This window comes from Berghia stephanieae, chromosome 13 (genome assembly GCF_034508935.2).
Source record: "Berghia stephanieae isolate SIO BIC M18660-M18661 chromosome 13, UCSD_Bste_1.3, whole genome shotgun sequence".
Classification (NCBI taxonomy): Eukaryota; Metazoa; Mollusca; class Gastropoda; order Nudibranchia; family Aeolidiidae; genus Berghia; species Berghia stephanieae.
In genome coordinates, this window is record NC_088372.1 from 28,137,766 (window position 1) to 28,152,765 (window position 15,000).

Sequence of the window (15,000 nt, forward strand, 5' to 3'; positions counted from 1 at the left end):
GTGTGAGTAAGGGCAATAAAAGTGTCTTTACTAAGGAAACCTTCATTTGATGATATAAAATGATCATGCCATTTTTTCAACCATGATGACATATCTGCTAACCATGACAATCTTTCATCATCACAAGAAAAAAATGGAATGGCGGAAGGTTTTCTTTTGTTCCGTCCGTAATACTGGTGTTGGACATTGACAATATTCCACCAATGGCAAATTGTCTTGATGAAATGGGCTGTGCCGTCCCATGAGGTAATGCTTTCATCAGAAGGACCAATTGATCGTAATGCAACAGCATTTGTTTCGTCAAAAATTTTAAGAGCTAAGCTAACTTTTTGTCGCTCTAATGAATGAGGATAGAGGGCTTTCCAGCATAATGCAGGTGCCTCCTTTAAAAGATTGTCTTTCTCCAGTCTGTACAAATTACGTAAGTCATTAAAAGAGGCATGGGTTATGACAGTGTCGTCAGTCCATTTAGGGAAACAAAAAGTTTGTGATTTGTTCTTTAAATTTAACCAGTTATTTCGTACAGACTTGAGAAGATGAACTGAATCAAACAAAAGAAATATTTTGAGATTAGGACGAACGGGGTTGGGCATATAGAAATTTGAATCAGTGCCTTTCGTTAATAAAGAAAACATTTTACGGTTAATTCTGTTGTTATCAGAAATAATACTAATGATATTAAAACCTGCATTGATTACACTTTTCATAACATTAAAAGTTATTTCATGAAGAAACTCAGCAGTCATATTATGTACAGGAAACAAACCAACAATCAATTTTTTATCTGAGAGAAGAGAAGAGATCATAAAGCATTGAACACTGTTTGCTAATTTGTCACAGTTATTGGCCTGTCCAACTATATTACCTCCTCTAAATGACAATTTTGATTTAACATGAACTTCGTCTAACAATAAATTTATAAAAAGGTCTTTTTCATTAAGATACTTGACTTCATTTTGAAGAAATGAAGAGCCAGGCAGACCATCTTTTTCAGAGACATTTCCACATAGCTGTCTTAAAAACCTTACACTGGGTAAAATAAGTAGAGTGTTTCTAATTTTTTTGTAAGAAGAAGGAGATATTGAAAATATACAAAAGGCGTGAATTATACAATCATTAGAATATCGTCTTCTTGAGGGTGGAAGACGTACAAGTTTGAGTTGTTCAATTAAAAAACTACACAAATCAGTTTTTTCCTCATCTTCTTGAAACACTTCTGCAACTGTGCATATTGCACTCTCAAATATGGCTTCCTTTCCAGGTAAAGAAGAAGAATAATGTGTAATAATGTTCTGTAGTTGGCTCCATCGGTCTAGTTTATTGTCCTTTGGAATAATCCACGTGAAGTTAGAAATTTTAATATTTTCACACCACACAGAAACAGCCAAGTCATTGTTTATGGAAATACTGAATTTGACAAATAATCCTTGTCTCTCATTGAATTCCAACGAATATAATTTTATATGATCATCGTTAAATTCTGTTTTAAGGTGAAAGAATTTCCATTTCTTCAATTGACCATCCAAACACTGGGTCAAATCAGTGAATGAAGAAACTATGTCCTCCTCTAAAAACTTCTGGAGAGAATCTTCTTCTCTTTCCTCTAGCCGTCTTCTTTTCGATCCCGGACTTTCTCTTTTTAAAGGCGGTGGTGACGATAAGTAGCCAGGGAGATTTTCAAATATACTGGGAACAGCTCCTGATTTTAACTTCTTCCGTTTACGAGGAATAACGGTATCTTGTTGTCCTTTAACACCTGGGATAATGTCACTGCATATAATGTCACTTTCATTAAAGTGTCTTTCACAAACGACAGTGTTTTTTGTTATGAGTAAATTTTTTCTTGGAATTTTCCTCAGCCACAATTCCTTAAGTTCAGGGTCTTTGGGGAATTCAAAACATGAGGTGTATGTGTTTTGCTCTGAATCTCCTTTTTTACGTTTATAATTCGATATGCAAGCAGGAACGCAGCACTTATTGACCATATTTTGTTTGATGTCTCAGGAATGTGTAGCTCGATCTGAAATAGATAGAAAATAGAATTTTATTGAGTGATGATTCTTGCTATAGTTATACATCGTTAAGATATGAAATGCATTATTCAGAATATATCATATGTTTCTATTCATTAATATCGATATAATAGATGCGCTCATATTTATTTGTATTTTTTCTCACTGTATTGCTTTTAAAAACAAATAAATATTTATGCTTTATAACGCTTATTAAATTATTCTTATGATTTATGTCTGTAAGCCCAATTTCCTTATGAATCAATATAGTTTATTTATTAGTTATCATTATTATCTAATAACAATAATAATAATAATGATAATAATAATAATAATAATAATAATAATAATAATAATAATAATAATAATAATAATAATAATAATAATAATAATAATAATAATAATAATAATAATTATTATTTTTATTATTATTATTATTATTATTATTATTATTATTATTATTATTATTATTATTATTATTATTATCATTATTATTATTATTATTATTATTATTATTATTATTATTATTATTATATTATTATTATTATATCATCTTCATCGTCAGTTAAGAAGGAACTTTCTCTAGCATGTATAAGAAAACAATCATTGATTAACTGTTGATTTGTTCTTCAATCTCTTTATTTACAAACTCCACCCCCCCCCCCCCCCCCTTATCTTTAATTTTGCTCTACAACTGCGAGACCTCTCCAGAACTTTCAATGCCATCGCAGGCAATCGTAACCATTATCTCACTGACCACCGCATTCCAATCACACCTTTGGGAATTCTTTCTCCGTGCCAGTGAAAGTTCCATATGGTGTGTGTTGCATGTTTTCACTCTTTTCCGTGTGTTTTCTCTCTCATGCCCAGAATAATACACGGGTTAAATATTACAGACACTTGCTTTAGTTATTATTTTTTTTGGCACATCTTTAATATCAAACAAAAATACTATTCTTAAATTATCACGATATTAATCATTCATGGTCAGTTTCATCAGTCATTATGTCATCCATAAAATTTATGACGATAAGTCTTTGATTTTGATTTGTTTCCTTGTTTCATTGATATGTAAAAACTCATATTTTATGATAATGGATGTAAAATAGTTAAACAATCAACTGCTATTTTAATATTGAGTTGTATCGCGTAGAGAAAAAATGTGTAAGAGAAGCGAGATAGAGATTTAGGTTGGGAGAGTCTAGTAGGTATAGCAATAACACCAATATTCGAGTGACAAATAACATATCATTGTCTCCAAACTATAATAATGATAAAAATTATATATTATTTTATTTGAGCTTTTAAAAAAAGTTATATTCACCATATTGTTAAGCAGCACCAACACAACCAACTCCAACACTAGGTCTGACTCTGACTTGAGTGATTAGAGATGGTCTCTGATGCCGATTTAATTAAGATTACCAATTGTCAATACGAATTAAAATAAATTATATATTAATTAAGCTGCTTACCTTTTTGTCATGCGATTCTTCTGTAAAATGTCTTTGTTCCAACTTATTGAAAGTCAAGTTGACGATAATGAAAAGTATGGCGTATTTTATTTCGTTATAAAAGCAAAGAAAAGAAGTTGATGCAATTGCCGGTCTAATCAGGGCGCGGACATATTGGAAAAGGCGGTGCGCAATGATTTCAGCTTGACCTAACCACGCAGTCAGTGTACCGTTTTTAGTAGTCTCAAATAGGGAAGCGTAGATGAAAAATAATTCCTCAGCTCTTTTACCTTTTCAAGCTTGAAACTGAAATATTATACTTACACCAGACTATTACTTAAAAATCATTGATTGATAAATGTCTTTGTAAACATATAGCCCAAATTAAATGCAAAACAACGAACGGAAAAGTCGGCCTGATAGGTCGGTAGGATTGGCACTTCTTTTTAAGCTTCCTGGCCTGGTAGCTATATAGAAGGCCTTGCTAATGCACCACTAAAATGTACTGAGGGATTTCCATGGATGTCTGAAAGTCTGTTTTTGATAGTTTCAACTTTTTATACCATATGTTTCTGATGGGAAGTCAAATTTAGGTTATACGCACAAATTAGCATTTCACTGACTATAAACTTGAATCTATAATTTGTACATGAAAAACATTGACCAACATTCCTGTTATTGAATCTATTCATGATTCCATTTCCCATATTGACTTTATTTTTCCTCTCAAAGACTAGGAGTGTCATTCCTTCCACAATTTATTGAAGATGCAAAAAGAGAAAAAGAAATGAAATGGTGACTGTGACTGATGGATCTATATCCAAAGTTGGTAAAAAGAAAAAACCCAATTCAAAAAATTGTTTCAGATATGCCACAGTCAACAATTTTTTAAAAAGGTGTATGTGTTATGCATCTGTATTTAGAGAACAAATTGGTTTTCCAGCTCATGGTTTTATGACCTCTTGTTGCCATGCTTGGCAAGCTATTGACATGAATGCCTTTTTAAAGCTATTATCTTATCGTATGAGTCTCAGATTATTCAATCAACATACAGTGCATATACTTTTGAAAACTAAATTGCTAAATTTTATTAAAACTAGTTTTCTTTATTACTCAGATCAAATTGTTTTAATAAATTATATTTTGCCTGATATCAATTATACCCATGAACCGACATCCAAAGCAAACAGCCCACAGATTCTGAGCATATTTCACAATTTTAAAACACGGGTGAGAATGACTGGTCATAAAAGGGAGGAAATTTTTAAGCGTGTAGATCATGACGTATAACTCATAAATTTGATTTCATTAAAATTTAATGAGACGCAATCCAAATGTGTTTTGCAGCAACTTCTGACACCACTCGGAGGAATTTCAAAAGTTGAAAGTATAATTACAACATATATGGTGATTGTAATAGTGGTGGTGTTAGGGATGATGATGTGGTGGTTGTTGTAGTAGTAGTAATGGTGTTAGGAATAATGTGTAGGTTGTGCTAGTAGTGGTGGTGGGGATGATGTGATGGTGGTTGTGGTAGTAGTAGTAGGGATGATGATGTGGTGGTGGTTGTAGTAGTTATGGTGGGGATGATGTGGTGATGGTTGTAGTAGTAGTGGTAGGGATAACGATGTTAGGGACGGTGATGTGGTGGTTGTTGTAGTAGTTGTCGTGGTAGGTATTATGATGTGGTAGTAGTTGTAACAGTAGTGGTGGTAGGGTTGATGTGATGGTGGTTGTATTAGTGGGGATGATAATGTGGTGGTGGTGGTGGTTGTAATAGTAGTGGCCTTAGGGATGATGTTATGGTGATGGTTGTAGTAGTAGTGGCGGTAGGGGTGATACCAATTAAATCTGTGTAAATGGCAGGTCTGTTGTTTAAGTAACCAACACAGATTATCGTGTTAGGTTTTTCAATGTCAATTATTCAACTTCGTGATATTATAGCACTAATAAAATAAAGACTATCTTGGAAAATGTGAACCAATATAAGGAGGGATGAGTTAGCGAGTGAATTTTATATTATGCTCCCTCAAATTCAAAACAAATGGAAATCACTAACTTCTGACAGTTCAATAGCCAAATCCACCTCCTCGTCACACACAGTGGACCAAAACTCAATACCCTGCAACGCAATATCATCATTGTCACATTCCATAGCGTCTACTGTGATCTGAAAATGTATAAGAGGATATTTTCACAAAAAATACAATAATGAAAATGAAAAAAACTCAAATGCAAGCATCTAAAATACAAAAATTAATAAAGAAATTGAATAATGAGAATAAATGAAAAGTATTTCTCACGACCCTCTACATGTCATATGAATGGCAGGTCTGTTGTTCAAGTAACCAACACAAGATTATCGTGTTAGGTGTTACAATACATACTTTTTTAATGTCAATTATTGACATTATAGCACTAATAAAATAAAGGCTATCTTGGAAGCTTTTAACATTTTTAGTTCACTCCAAGTTATAGATAATAATGTGAAATTGAATGTAAGCTTCAATTTAATTACAAAAACATCAAATGTAATTAAATTGAAGCTTACATTCAATTTCACATTATTATCTATTTCTTCAAGCTCCGAGCAGCAACATTTACATTTCCAAGTTATACCAGCTTGTAGGATGAAGCAGAAAATTAAGACAAGTTTTCATTTAAAATTCAGAAAACCAACATTGCAACACACAAAAGCCTGAGATAAAGATGGAAAGCTAATTAATAACAGAGGGTCTTGTTTGTTTTCTTTTTGAATTCAGTTTCATAACAAATTGGCAAAGCCACAATTGCAGGGAGTAACACCTCATGAACTTAGAAATACCAATGACCTTTGCTATATTCATAAATAATCTAGGTCCTGAATTCACTGAGGGGAAAAATATCAAAACAATTCATCAAATAAATGGCAATGTAATGTAACATTTTCAAAAGAAGCATTGAGCGTTGTTAGCATATCTGACACAAACAAAGATGACAATGTTTACTTACAGCAAAAAGGGCTCGCCCCATATACTGGGTCATATGAATATAGTACAAAGACATTATCTTCACCAAATTTTGTAAAGCTGCCACCCGAACCTGAGGAGAGACCAAATGAGAAGGAATATGGAAAACACTTTTTATCAAAAATATCTCATAACTCCAACAACTCTCTAACTTTTAAAATAAATATTTCATTTCTTACCAATTGCACAATCAATTATCACAGAAAAATGGAAAACCAATATTTTTGGAGGGGATATACATATTCAAGCCGGAGAAGAAACTGAGAAATGTCAAAATTAGCTTACCCTGGCGTCTAATGACTGTGTAGCTTCACAAACAACTTGCATAATAAGGTTTCGTTCATTCTGAAATAGAAAAATAAGTATTATTATCAGAGACAAAAAGGAAAGAAATATAATTATAAATTAGTTGTAATTGTAAAAGAAATATATCAAAAATTATCTCAGATGTGAGCAGCAATAAAAATATTAAAAGACGAGAAGAAGTGTAGTCCTCAGCAAGTAATAATTTCATTTTAAATTCCTTGATGTCCTTTAAAAGAGCTAGATTTCAGCAATCCAAAGCCAGGATAGATTAACCATTTAAAATGGAATGAGCGAAAAGCCTAAGCGATGGCACTTTTGCATCTACTATGACAAGCATCATTTCTTATGTTCTCCATCTTCCTTAAGAGTCGGGCCCAAGGAGTTTATATTTATCCTGAATTCCTCTATAGCATTAATTGGCTGACTCTCCCTCAATCATCCCCTCCCCATCTCTTTCTAGCATTCTACCAGACTGTTACTTATGATGGTGATTGTGGTTGCCTCAATCTTATGACCGATTTTCCCTATGCATATTGCATATGGTTTAGTTCAAGATATATTTCAAAACCGACATACTCACATATTGAACAAACTTTATGTCTAAATGGTTCATCAAAACAACATACCTCCTTTTCAAAATTAGCCCTTGTGAATTCCAAAGAGTTCAGGAGAGCAGTTGTGGCAGCAAGCCTTACATGATTGCTAAAAAAAAAACAGAATGAAATAGGTAAAAACAATTTGACGTGTATACCAAAGAAGGGAACCATGCATGAATATAATTCATGGAATCATGAATTTGATTTCTAAGAACTTTTGAGCTAATACAAATTGAGCTTCATTGTCGAAATGCATATAAAATTAAAATCACAATCATCATTCTTATTTACTTATTTTTTTAAAATATCAGAACATGTAAGAGAAAAACAAAAACCCATGAAACCAAAATGCAATCAATTTTTTCTCTCTATCATTTGTATGAATTTTCAATTAAAAATAAAATGCTTCAGAATTGATCAGGAGTGAAAGATGAAACCAATCAATTTCCTCCAAAATCAATGCGGTAAAAGTTGAGGTTAATCATTTTCTCTGAACATTCCCTCGGTAAGGTTAACTTCACGCAAGGTGAAGTGATTCAAAGCACGACAATTTACTAAAACTAACTGAAATATAGTGACTAACTTTTTCAAAGAGCTAAAATGGGACACCCTAATGCACAATACTGCCATGAACCAAATCAGCAGCATGTTTGGACTATTGTATAATACAATCTAGATTTAGAGCCTGTCTGTTCCTTGTAGTCATATTCTCGTCAAAAAAAAAGCCTAATCCTGGGACATGCAAGGGCCATTTCCATACCCATTAACAGTCTTTTCTTATTCTTTAAACTTTTCTCAAGATTGCAAAATCGGGACTCCCGCACAGTCCCACTTTTATCAGGACAGTTGGCCTCAAGTATGTGTTATGCTAATTTCTCTCGGCAGATCCCAAGCCACAATTTTTTTAAATCTGACAAATGTTAAACAAAAAAAAAAAACCCAACAAATTCCCGGAAATAACTGGAATACACAGACAAGCCACCATTGGAATTGCAGTGCAGTTCGGTTTGGTCACACTTTATTATCCATTTCTAAGTCAAAATTATGTGCTTCATCACTCTTTCTTCAAAATTCTGGTTTAAAAAAACCCCAATCTGTATGTGACAGATCTATGAATAACCCCATAACTATAACCCTGACACTCACTTCACAGCCCAGTATGGTAGGGAAGGGAAGAAATAATAAACAATATAAAATAATTACCTAGGCTCTTCTTTCTTCATGGCATGGACGATGGCAGTGAGGATAACGTTTGATTGTGGCTGAAGGATTTCAGGTTCCTGAGAGGAAGGATAGATTTAGAAATTGAGTTGCTGTAATCCCAAAGTCTTAAAGTAAACAAACAAGTTTAATACAAAAGGGTATTTTTAAAAAATGAAAGTATGTCAATGTGTCCTTTCTTTCATAATAAAATTTTTTAAAAATAATATTATGCTTTTTAAACTGTGAAAAAAGTCATTTCCATCAGCATCACTGGGATGTAAAAAAAAAAAAAAAAAAAAAAAAGAAGGGTCTACAACCAAATGTCAGGAAGTGATGGTTTTAAAGTATTAAAATCAAAGGTATTCTTTTTTTTAAATGTCAGTACATATCTTCACACACTGCGAGCTTATGTTTATTCTTTATCTTATGATGGGATGTCAGATTTTAAAACTATTTTTCATAATTTATCACAGTGAAATTGCTAAAAAAAAAAGCCAATATCAAGGTCTTTTTGTGTCAAATGATTAGAAAACAATCCTCTGGTATGACCTCCCATACAGATTTAAAGATGTTGCCTAACAATATTCACCATAATTGACTGGACATTCTAGAAGAAATATATGACAGTATAAACCCCATGAGAATACAGAGACAGAGACCATTAATCATCTCTGCATAGATGACAATATCTGACCTTTGCTTTAAAAAAAAAAAGAAAAAAAAAGACAATGGTAATTTCCTTAGAGCAAAAACGGGTCAACCCTGTGTCATAAAAACATGGAACAAAAAAGCCCAAAATAACAGCCCTTGCTAAAAAATATTTACGTACAAACTTGTTCAAAGAGATGAGGGAGAATAACCCACTGCCTTCTTTAATGTTTAACATCACTTACAATATCCTGACAGATGTAACCAACAGCTTCCAATGCGTGCTCTTTCATCATCTCGGTGCTCTGGACAGTGACATTGGCAGTCAGAATAGTAATGAGGTCAGGCCATAATCCGTGGGGCAATTCAGCGCAGGCAATGTAAGCTACACACTGAGCAGCTGAACTAGGACGGATCTTTTCAGTTCCAATGGCATCCAACACCTGAGGGGGGAAAAATGCATTTATTTAAATGGAATAAAATGAAATCCAGTCAAATAAGAAATCCATAATTTACAGAATTGCTTAGAAAGATCAGATGATAAAGTGTTCCTTTAATCATATTGTATGTTTTCTTTGTCTTTAAGGGTTTCACGGCACTTGCAACACATTAAGGTTATAGAAGCGCCAGTAAAAAGGAAGAAAATCGGATGGTAAAAAATTCAAGAAGAACTATTAAAGCACCCAAGAAAAAGTAAGACAAAGGGGAATTGGTTCAAATAGGAAACAGACATAGATTCCAAGAGCACAAAGTACTCTTAGTTTGAGATAGGTCTCATCCAGACACAAGCACAGGTCCCCACTAAGAGGAATGCACTCAAATGTTTATTTTTTATTTGTTTGTTGCTTTAGGTCTCTTCCAACACAATTGAGGTAATATGAGAGACCGCTGAAACAAAAAAACAAGCAATCTAACAAAAATAGTACAAATGTCAATCAAAAGCATAACCTAAAGATATCATAAGCTAAATTATAAATAACCAAGAACAAACAGGCAGAGATTTGTTTTGTTGTTTGTTTCTTAGGTCTTCCAACACAATGAGGTATATGAGGACGCTGACAAAACAGCATCTACAAATATACAATGAATCAAAATATAACTAAATATCATAGCAAATTAAATAACCAGAACAGAAGCAGGAGATTTACAGAAAAAAATATCCTGTCAAAATACATAAACCAAAGACAGGATAGGAGTAAAGAGAAGAAGAAACGACATCACTATCGGATCGTACACCCATGCGAACATCATAGGTATATGATTCAAGGGTGATGCTCCCATCCAACCACCCGCTCAAATGTTTACAAATCATATAAAATATGTAAACAAAACCTAATACAGTGCATAACATAGAGATGAATTACAAAAAATATCACCTCCCAAAACTAACTATACATTTGACTGTTTCCCCTCTCAGCAAGGACATCTGGCCAGGGCCAGAACAAAACAAAATAATCTCATTCCAAGACAAAGACAGAAAGCAAGTTGGACAACAGTTATAGGAGGATAAAAGACACAGTAAGTACCTCCCTGTCCACTATGGGAGGTAAGGAACCCCACCCAGAATCATACTGTATATTATTGTTATATACAATAAATAAAGTTGCAAGTTTAAGTCCATGAGATGCAAAAGGCACACTGTGCCCATCACATAAATCTTATACACTTCAATTTTATCAATCACACCACACTAATCCTGTACTCCAGTCATTCGTTGTATATGAAGAAAACGCAATGAAATGATGTGGGGTATGCGATGTCATCATGGTAGTTTGTTCCAATCACGTATTGTTTGAGGGAAAAGACTATTTTAATGTGTTTGTTCTAGTGAAATTTGTGGATGTGATGAAGCCTGTTTGAGTATTTGTTGGGTTTTTTTTATTGTTAATATAATAGATTGGAATATTTATGTATGGTTGAATGTTTGCTTTTGACTTCTATGTTAGCTGACAGGTCAGCCTATTGATCCCTCTTACTCTTATAAATCTTTGGCAACAATGAGCTGGCGTCACAACTATCATGCATAGGACTTTAAAATTCAAACTTGGATTATTTAGAATTGAAATAGAGATTATTCTCCAAGAGCACCAGAAGTATTAAATAGTATTTTAGCATACCTCCTCAGAAAATGATAAATAGCAAGACTGAAAAAGCCCTCTTCATAACACACACACACAAAAAATAGATTCACTACCATTTTATCAAACTAAGCACATACTTACATTTTTCTTTATATGGTTGCGCACATCCTCTGGGAAACTGAGCCATCTTTGTTGGTACTGAAGTTTTATTGCATCATCCTTGGAGTAGATAGCATTTTTGAGTTGAAGACCTGCCTGCATACGAGCCACTTCACTGTTGCCGGCATTTTTAAGTATATCGCTAAGTGATGTGAGCAATCCAGGCTGATGGAGAGAAAAATGGAGAAAACACTGTTAAGTTATGATCCTATCTAACCTGAGATATGTGTGTGTGACCCATCAAAAAACATAATAAATTGCACTTAAATCTTCTATTGTAAAAGCACTTTTGAAACATAAAATGTGGTCTACAAAATGTAGACCAGAGATATGATTTAGAACTTCTGTCCATTGTTTTGCAATTGATTTGCTAGTAAAAAAATAACCAAAAAACAAACCCCACAAACCTGCGACATGCAAGTGTCATTCCCATTCACATAAAGAGTCCTAATTTCTTTTTAATTAAACTTTTTCTCAGATTGCCAAGCTAGGACAGTCCCGAATTTAAAAGGACAGTTTGCCGCTATGCATTTTTATGTTAGAGCAACAGATCCATTTATTTCTGCATAAATTGTAGATAAAATACCACAACAAATGTATGACAAAAAAAAAAAAAAAAATTTTTTAATCAAAAAGTGCAGGAGACTCACAAGATTTGTTGCAGCAGCTGCTTCTAAATATTGCTGAGCACTCTCCAACTCATGGGTATCTGTAAAAAGGGATAAAAAAATAAAAATGTTAAAGATGAGCAGTCTTCACATGGCCCCCTTTCAAATTATCTCACATAATAAATAATAATATTGTGTAAAACAGCTAAAACATAATTTAATACCAAATAACAAACTTTTTTTAAAAAAGAGTTTTACGGCGCTTGCAACACATTTCGGTCATATCAGTGCCAGTATAAAGGAAGAAAATGGGATAGTAAAAAATTCTAGAATTACAATCAAAGCACCCAAGAAAAAGTAAGACAAAGGGGAATTAGTTCAAATAGGGAACATATGTATAATTTCCAAAGGCACACTATTCGTGTACTTAGTTTGAGATTACATTAATGTCTCATCCTGACACATGCACAGGTCCCCACTCAAATGTTTATAAATTATATATAAATATTGTGCACAACAGAGAGATAAATTACAAGATAAAAAAACATTATCTCCCAAAACTCTATAAACGTTTTGCCTGTTTTCCTCCTAGCCAGGGCCAGGACAAAACCAAGTAATCTCATTCCAAGACAAAGACAGAAAGCATGTTGATCATGATGTGGAGAACTGCAGAACTGCTCACCTCTTGGTTCTAGCTTCTTTATTTCCATTTTAAATGAAATGATGGATTTTATAATTTTAAAATTTATTTTGATTTTGTAATTTCTTAGACTTAGTGTGATATGATTGTTATCAGTTTAAAGATATTGCTCTCAAACAAATTAGGCTAAATTATCTTTATCACAGTATTAATTGGAAACGGGACTTTTTTATATTAATCTATTCCTCCAATTTGATATGTAAGATCATTAAAAGGCCCTCATCACAACTTCATTGTGTAATATACTATTCGAGTAACCTAGACCTTTAAATATTTGGCCTTCAAAATATTGCAAATGATTGACCACTGCAGACTGACTGACTGTGGGACTTCAGCTTTATAACTCATGTCAGATGAAAGCTTTGATTGATTTGATAGCAGTCATCTTAAAAATAACAGTAAGTGCCATCATTTTTGGTTGTTTATCATCTTTTTATTAATGTGGCAACTTCTTGTGTGACTGTGATGTCTCAGTAAGCCAGGTCTTGTATTTGTGATCAAATCATATATATTAGGGTCACCGGGCATTTAGAATGACTGCCGATTGTGATTTCAAATAAAATTAGGTATTTTGAAAGAAGATTGATGGTATAGTGGAAACGTGTTTTACCCTAAGAGTCTTAGATATTCTGGTGACACAATAGTGACACTTGAAGCAGTCCTTTCATGTATCTGAAGCCAAAATGGTTTGCTTGTCATTGTACTATATACTTAATTATCAGTAGACCAATGAAATGTTTTACTTGATTGGGTTTGATGGTAAGGATACATTTTGTGTCATCAATGATGTCGGGAGATTTTCCCTTGAAGTCTACTTATTAATTTTCCTGAAAACAATGAGTAGAGTTATCTTTTTCTTTACAGAATCAAGTCTTGAGATTTAGTTTGCAATCATTAGAAAGTCAAATCGGCTCATAGAGATATTTTCAATTTTTTGTCTTTGTGCAACATCAGTGAGACCACCTTTTGAGAATGACTCAAGTTGGGTGGATCTGTAGCATAGTGGTTGAGCTGGTAGACTTTCGATTGGAAGATCCTGGGTTCAAATCTCAACATTTAAATTTCCTTCATTTGTTAAATGAAGTGACTATTTCTCTGAATGCTCGGGGAAAATAAACTTGATCTCTACATTTTCCGAACAGTTTCCGCTCTCAAGACTTTTTGGGTTATTTGCGAGAGTGTATGTGTGATTGGTGAATGTGTATGCATTTTTGGGGTTTTTTCTTTTGCCAGCGCTTGGGCTTGAGTGCTCTGTCTTTTATTCCCAACTTTCTGTTAAGACTTCTATCTTGAGTTTGTGCTACCCTGCCTCTCAACCTCTGTTCCCGTCTTGAGACTTTGGCTTTGTTATTTAGCTTTATTTCTGTTCTCTCTTTGGCAGTGCAGCGCAAAGGCAAAGGGTATTGTGTAGTGACTGATCGACTGATTTATAATTTATATTGTTAGTTAATTTTACGTATTTTTTTGGTGATATTTTGTTAACTTTTGACTTTACTTATTTCTATGTGCATTTCGAAACTTTCCATACTCTAGAAAGTGGATAAAAATGTTGAAAAGAGTTTCAAAAAAGTGTCTGTGTATAAGCGTTCATCGACTGATTTATAATTTATATGGTTAGTTAATTTTACATATTTTTTTGGTGATATTTTGTTAACTTTTGACTTTACTTATTTCTATGTGCATTTCGAAACTTTCCATACTCTGGAAAGTGGATAAATGTTGAAAAGAGTTTAAAAAAAAAAGTGTCTGTGTATAAGCGTTCATCGTTTTTGGCAGTGTCTGAATAATCAACTTCTCACAACTCTCCTGCCAATGGTTAATTTTAAATTTGGTTTTGGAGTAAAAATCAGTCTGAAATTTCAGACTTTGAACTGCCGCAACTCCATCTCTAATCAAGATAGAAACAAAATTCAAACTTTTGTTACCAGTGTTGCCAGATCCTTCATATTATATGACATTGGTTTCAAGTGCGTGAGTTACATTTAGAATTTTTGTTAAACTCCCAACTCATCAAAATCAATCGGCACCGGTGGATCATTTTTCGTGTCTTGTTTACATTGGTGCGACATTCCAATTCGATATTTTATATCACGAAAAGTTGCTGGGCAAACAAAACGGTTTAAAACTGGATAATCAAACAATGTTCATATAAAGACAACTCGACCATTGATTTATGGTTAACAGCAAATTGAAAATGAAACCATTTTCAATTTCTCATAATTCCT

At 33.3% G+C, this 15,000-nt stretch overlaps 1 protein-coding gene across 2 annotated transcripts in view; it reads right to left on the reverse strand.

Annotated features, from left to right (window-relative positions):
• LOC144958855 (importin subunit beta-1-like) overlaps positions 1–15,000 on the reverse strand; it is a 46,456-nt gene that overhangs the window by 31,201 nt on the left and 255 nt on the right. For both annotated transcript variants that reach the window (XM_078891104.1, XM_078891103.1), the window contains exons 2-9: positions 12,118–12,176; positions 11,450–11,632; positions 9,473–9,670; positions 8,580–8,656; positions 7,407–7,482; positions 6,760–6,819; positions 6,458–6,547; positions 5,526–5,636 (exon numbers count right to left, since the gene is read on the reverse strand). In XM_078891104.1, the coding sequence (XP_078747230.1) occupies positions 5,526–5,636; positions 6,458–6,547; positions 6,760–6,819; positions 7,407–7,482; positions 8,580–8,656; positions 9,473–9,670; positions 11,450–11,632; positions 12,118–12,176 (854 nt within the window). The remainder of the gene's footprint in view (positions 1–5,525; positions 5,637–6,457; positions 6,548–6,759; positions 6,820–7,406; positions 7,483–8,579; positions 8,657–9,472; positions 9,671–11,449; positions 11,633–12,117; positions 12,177–15,000) is intronic.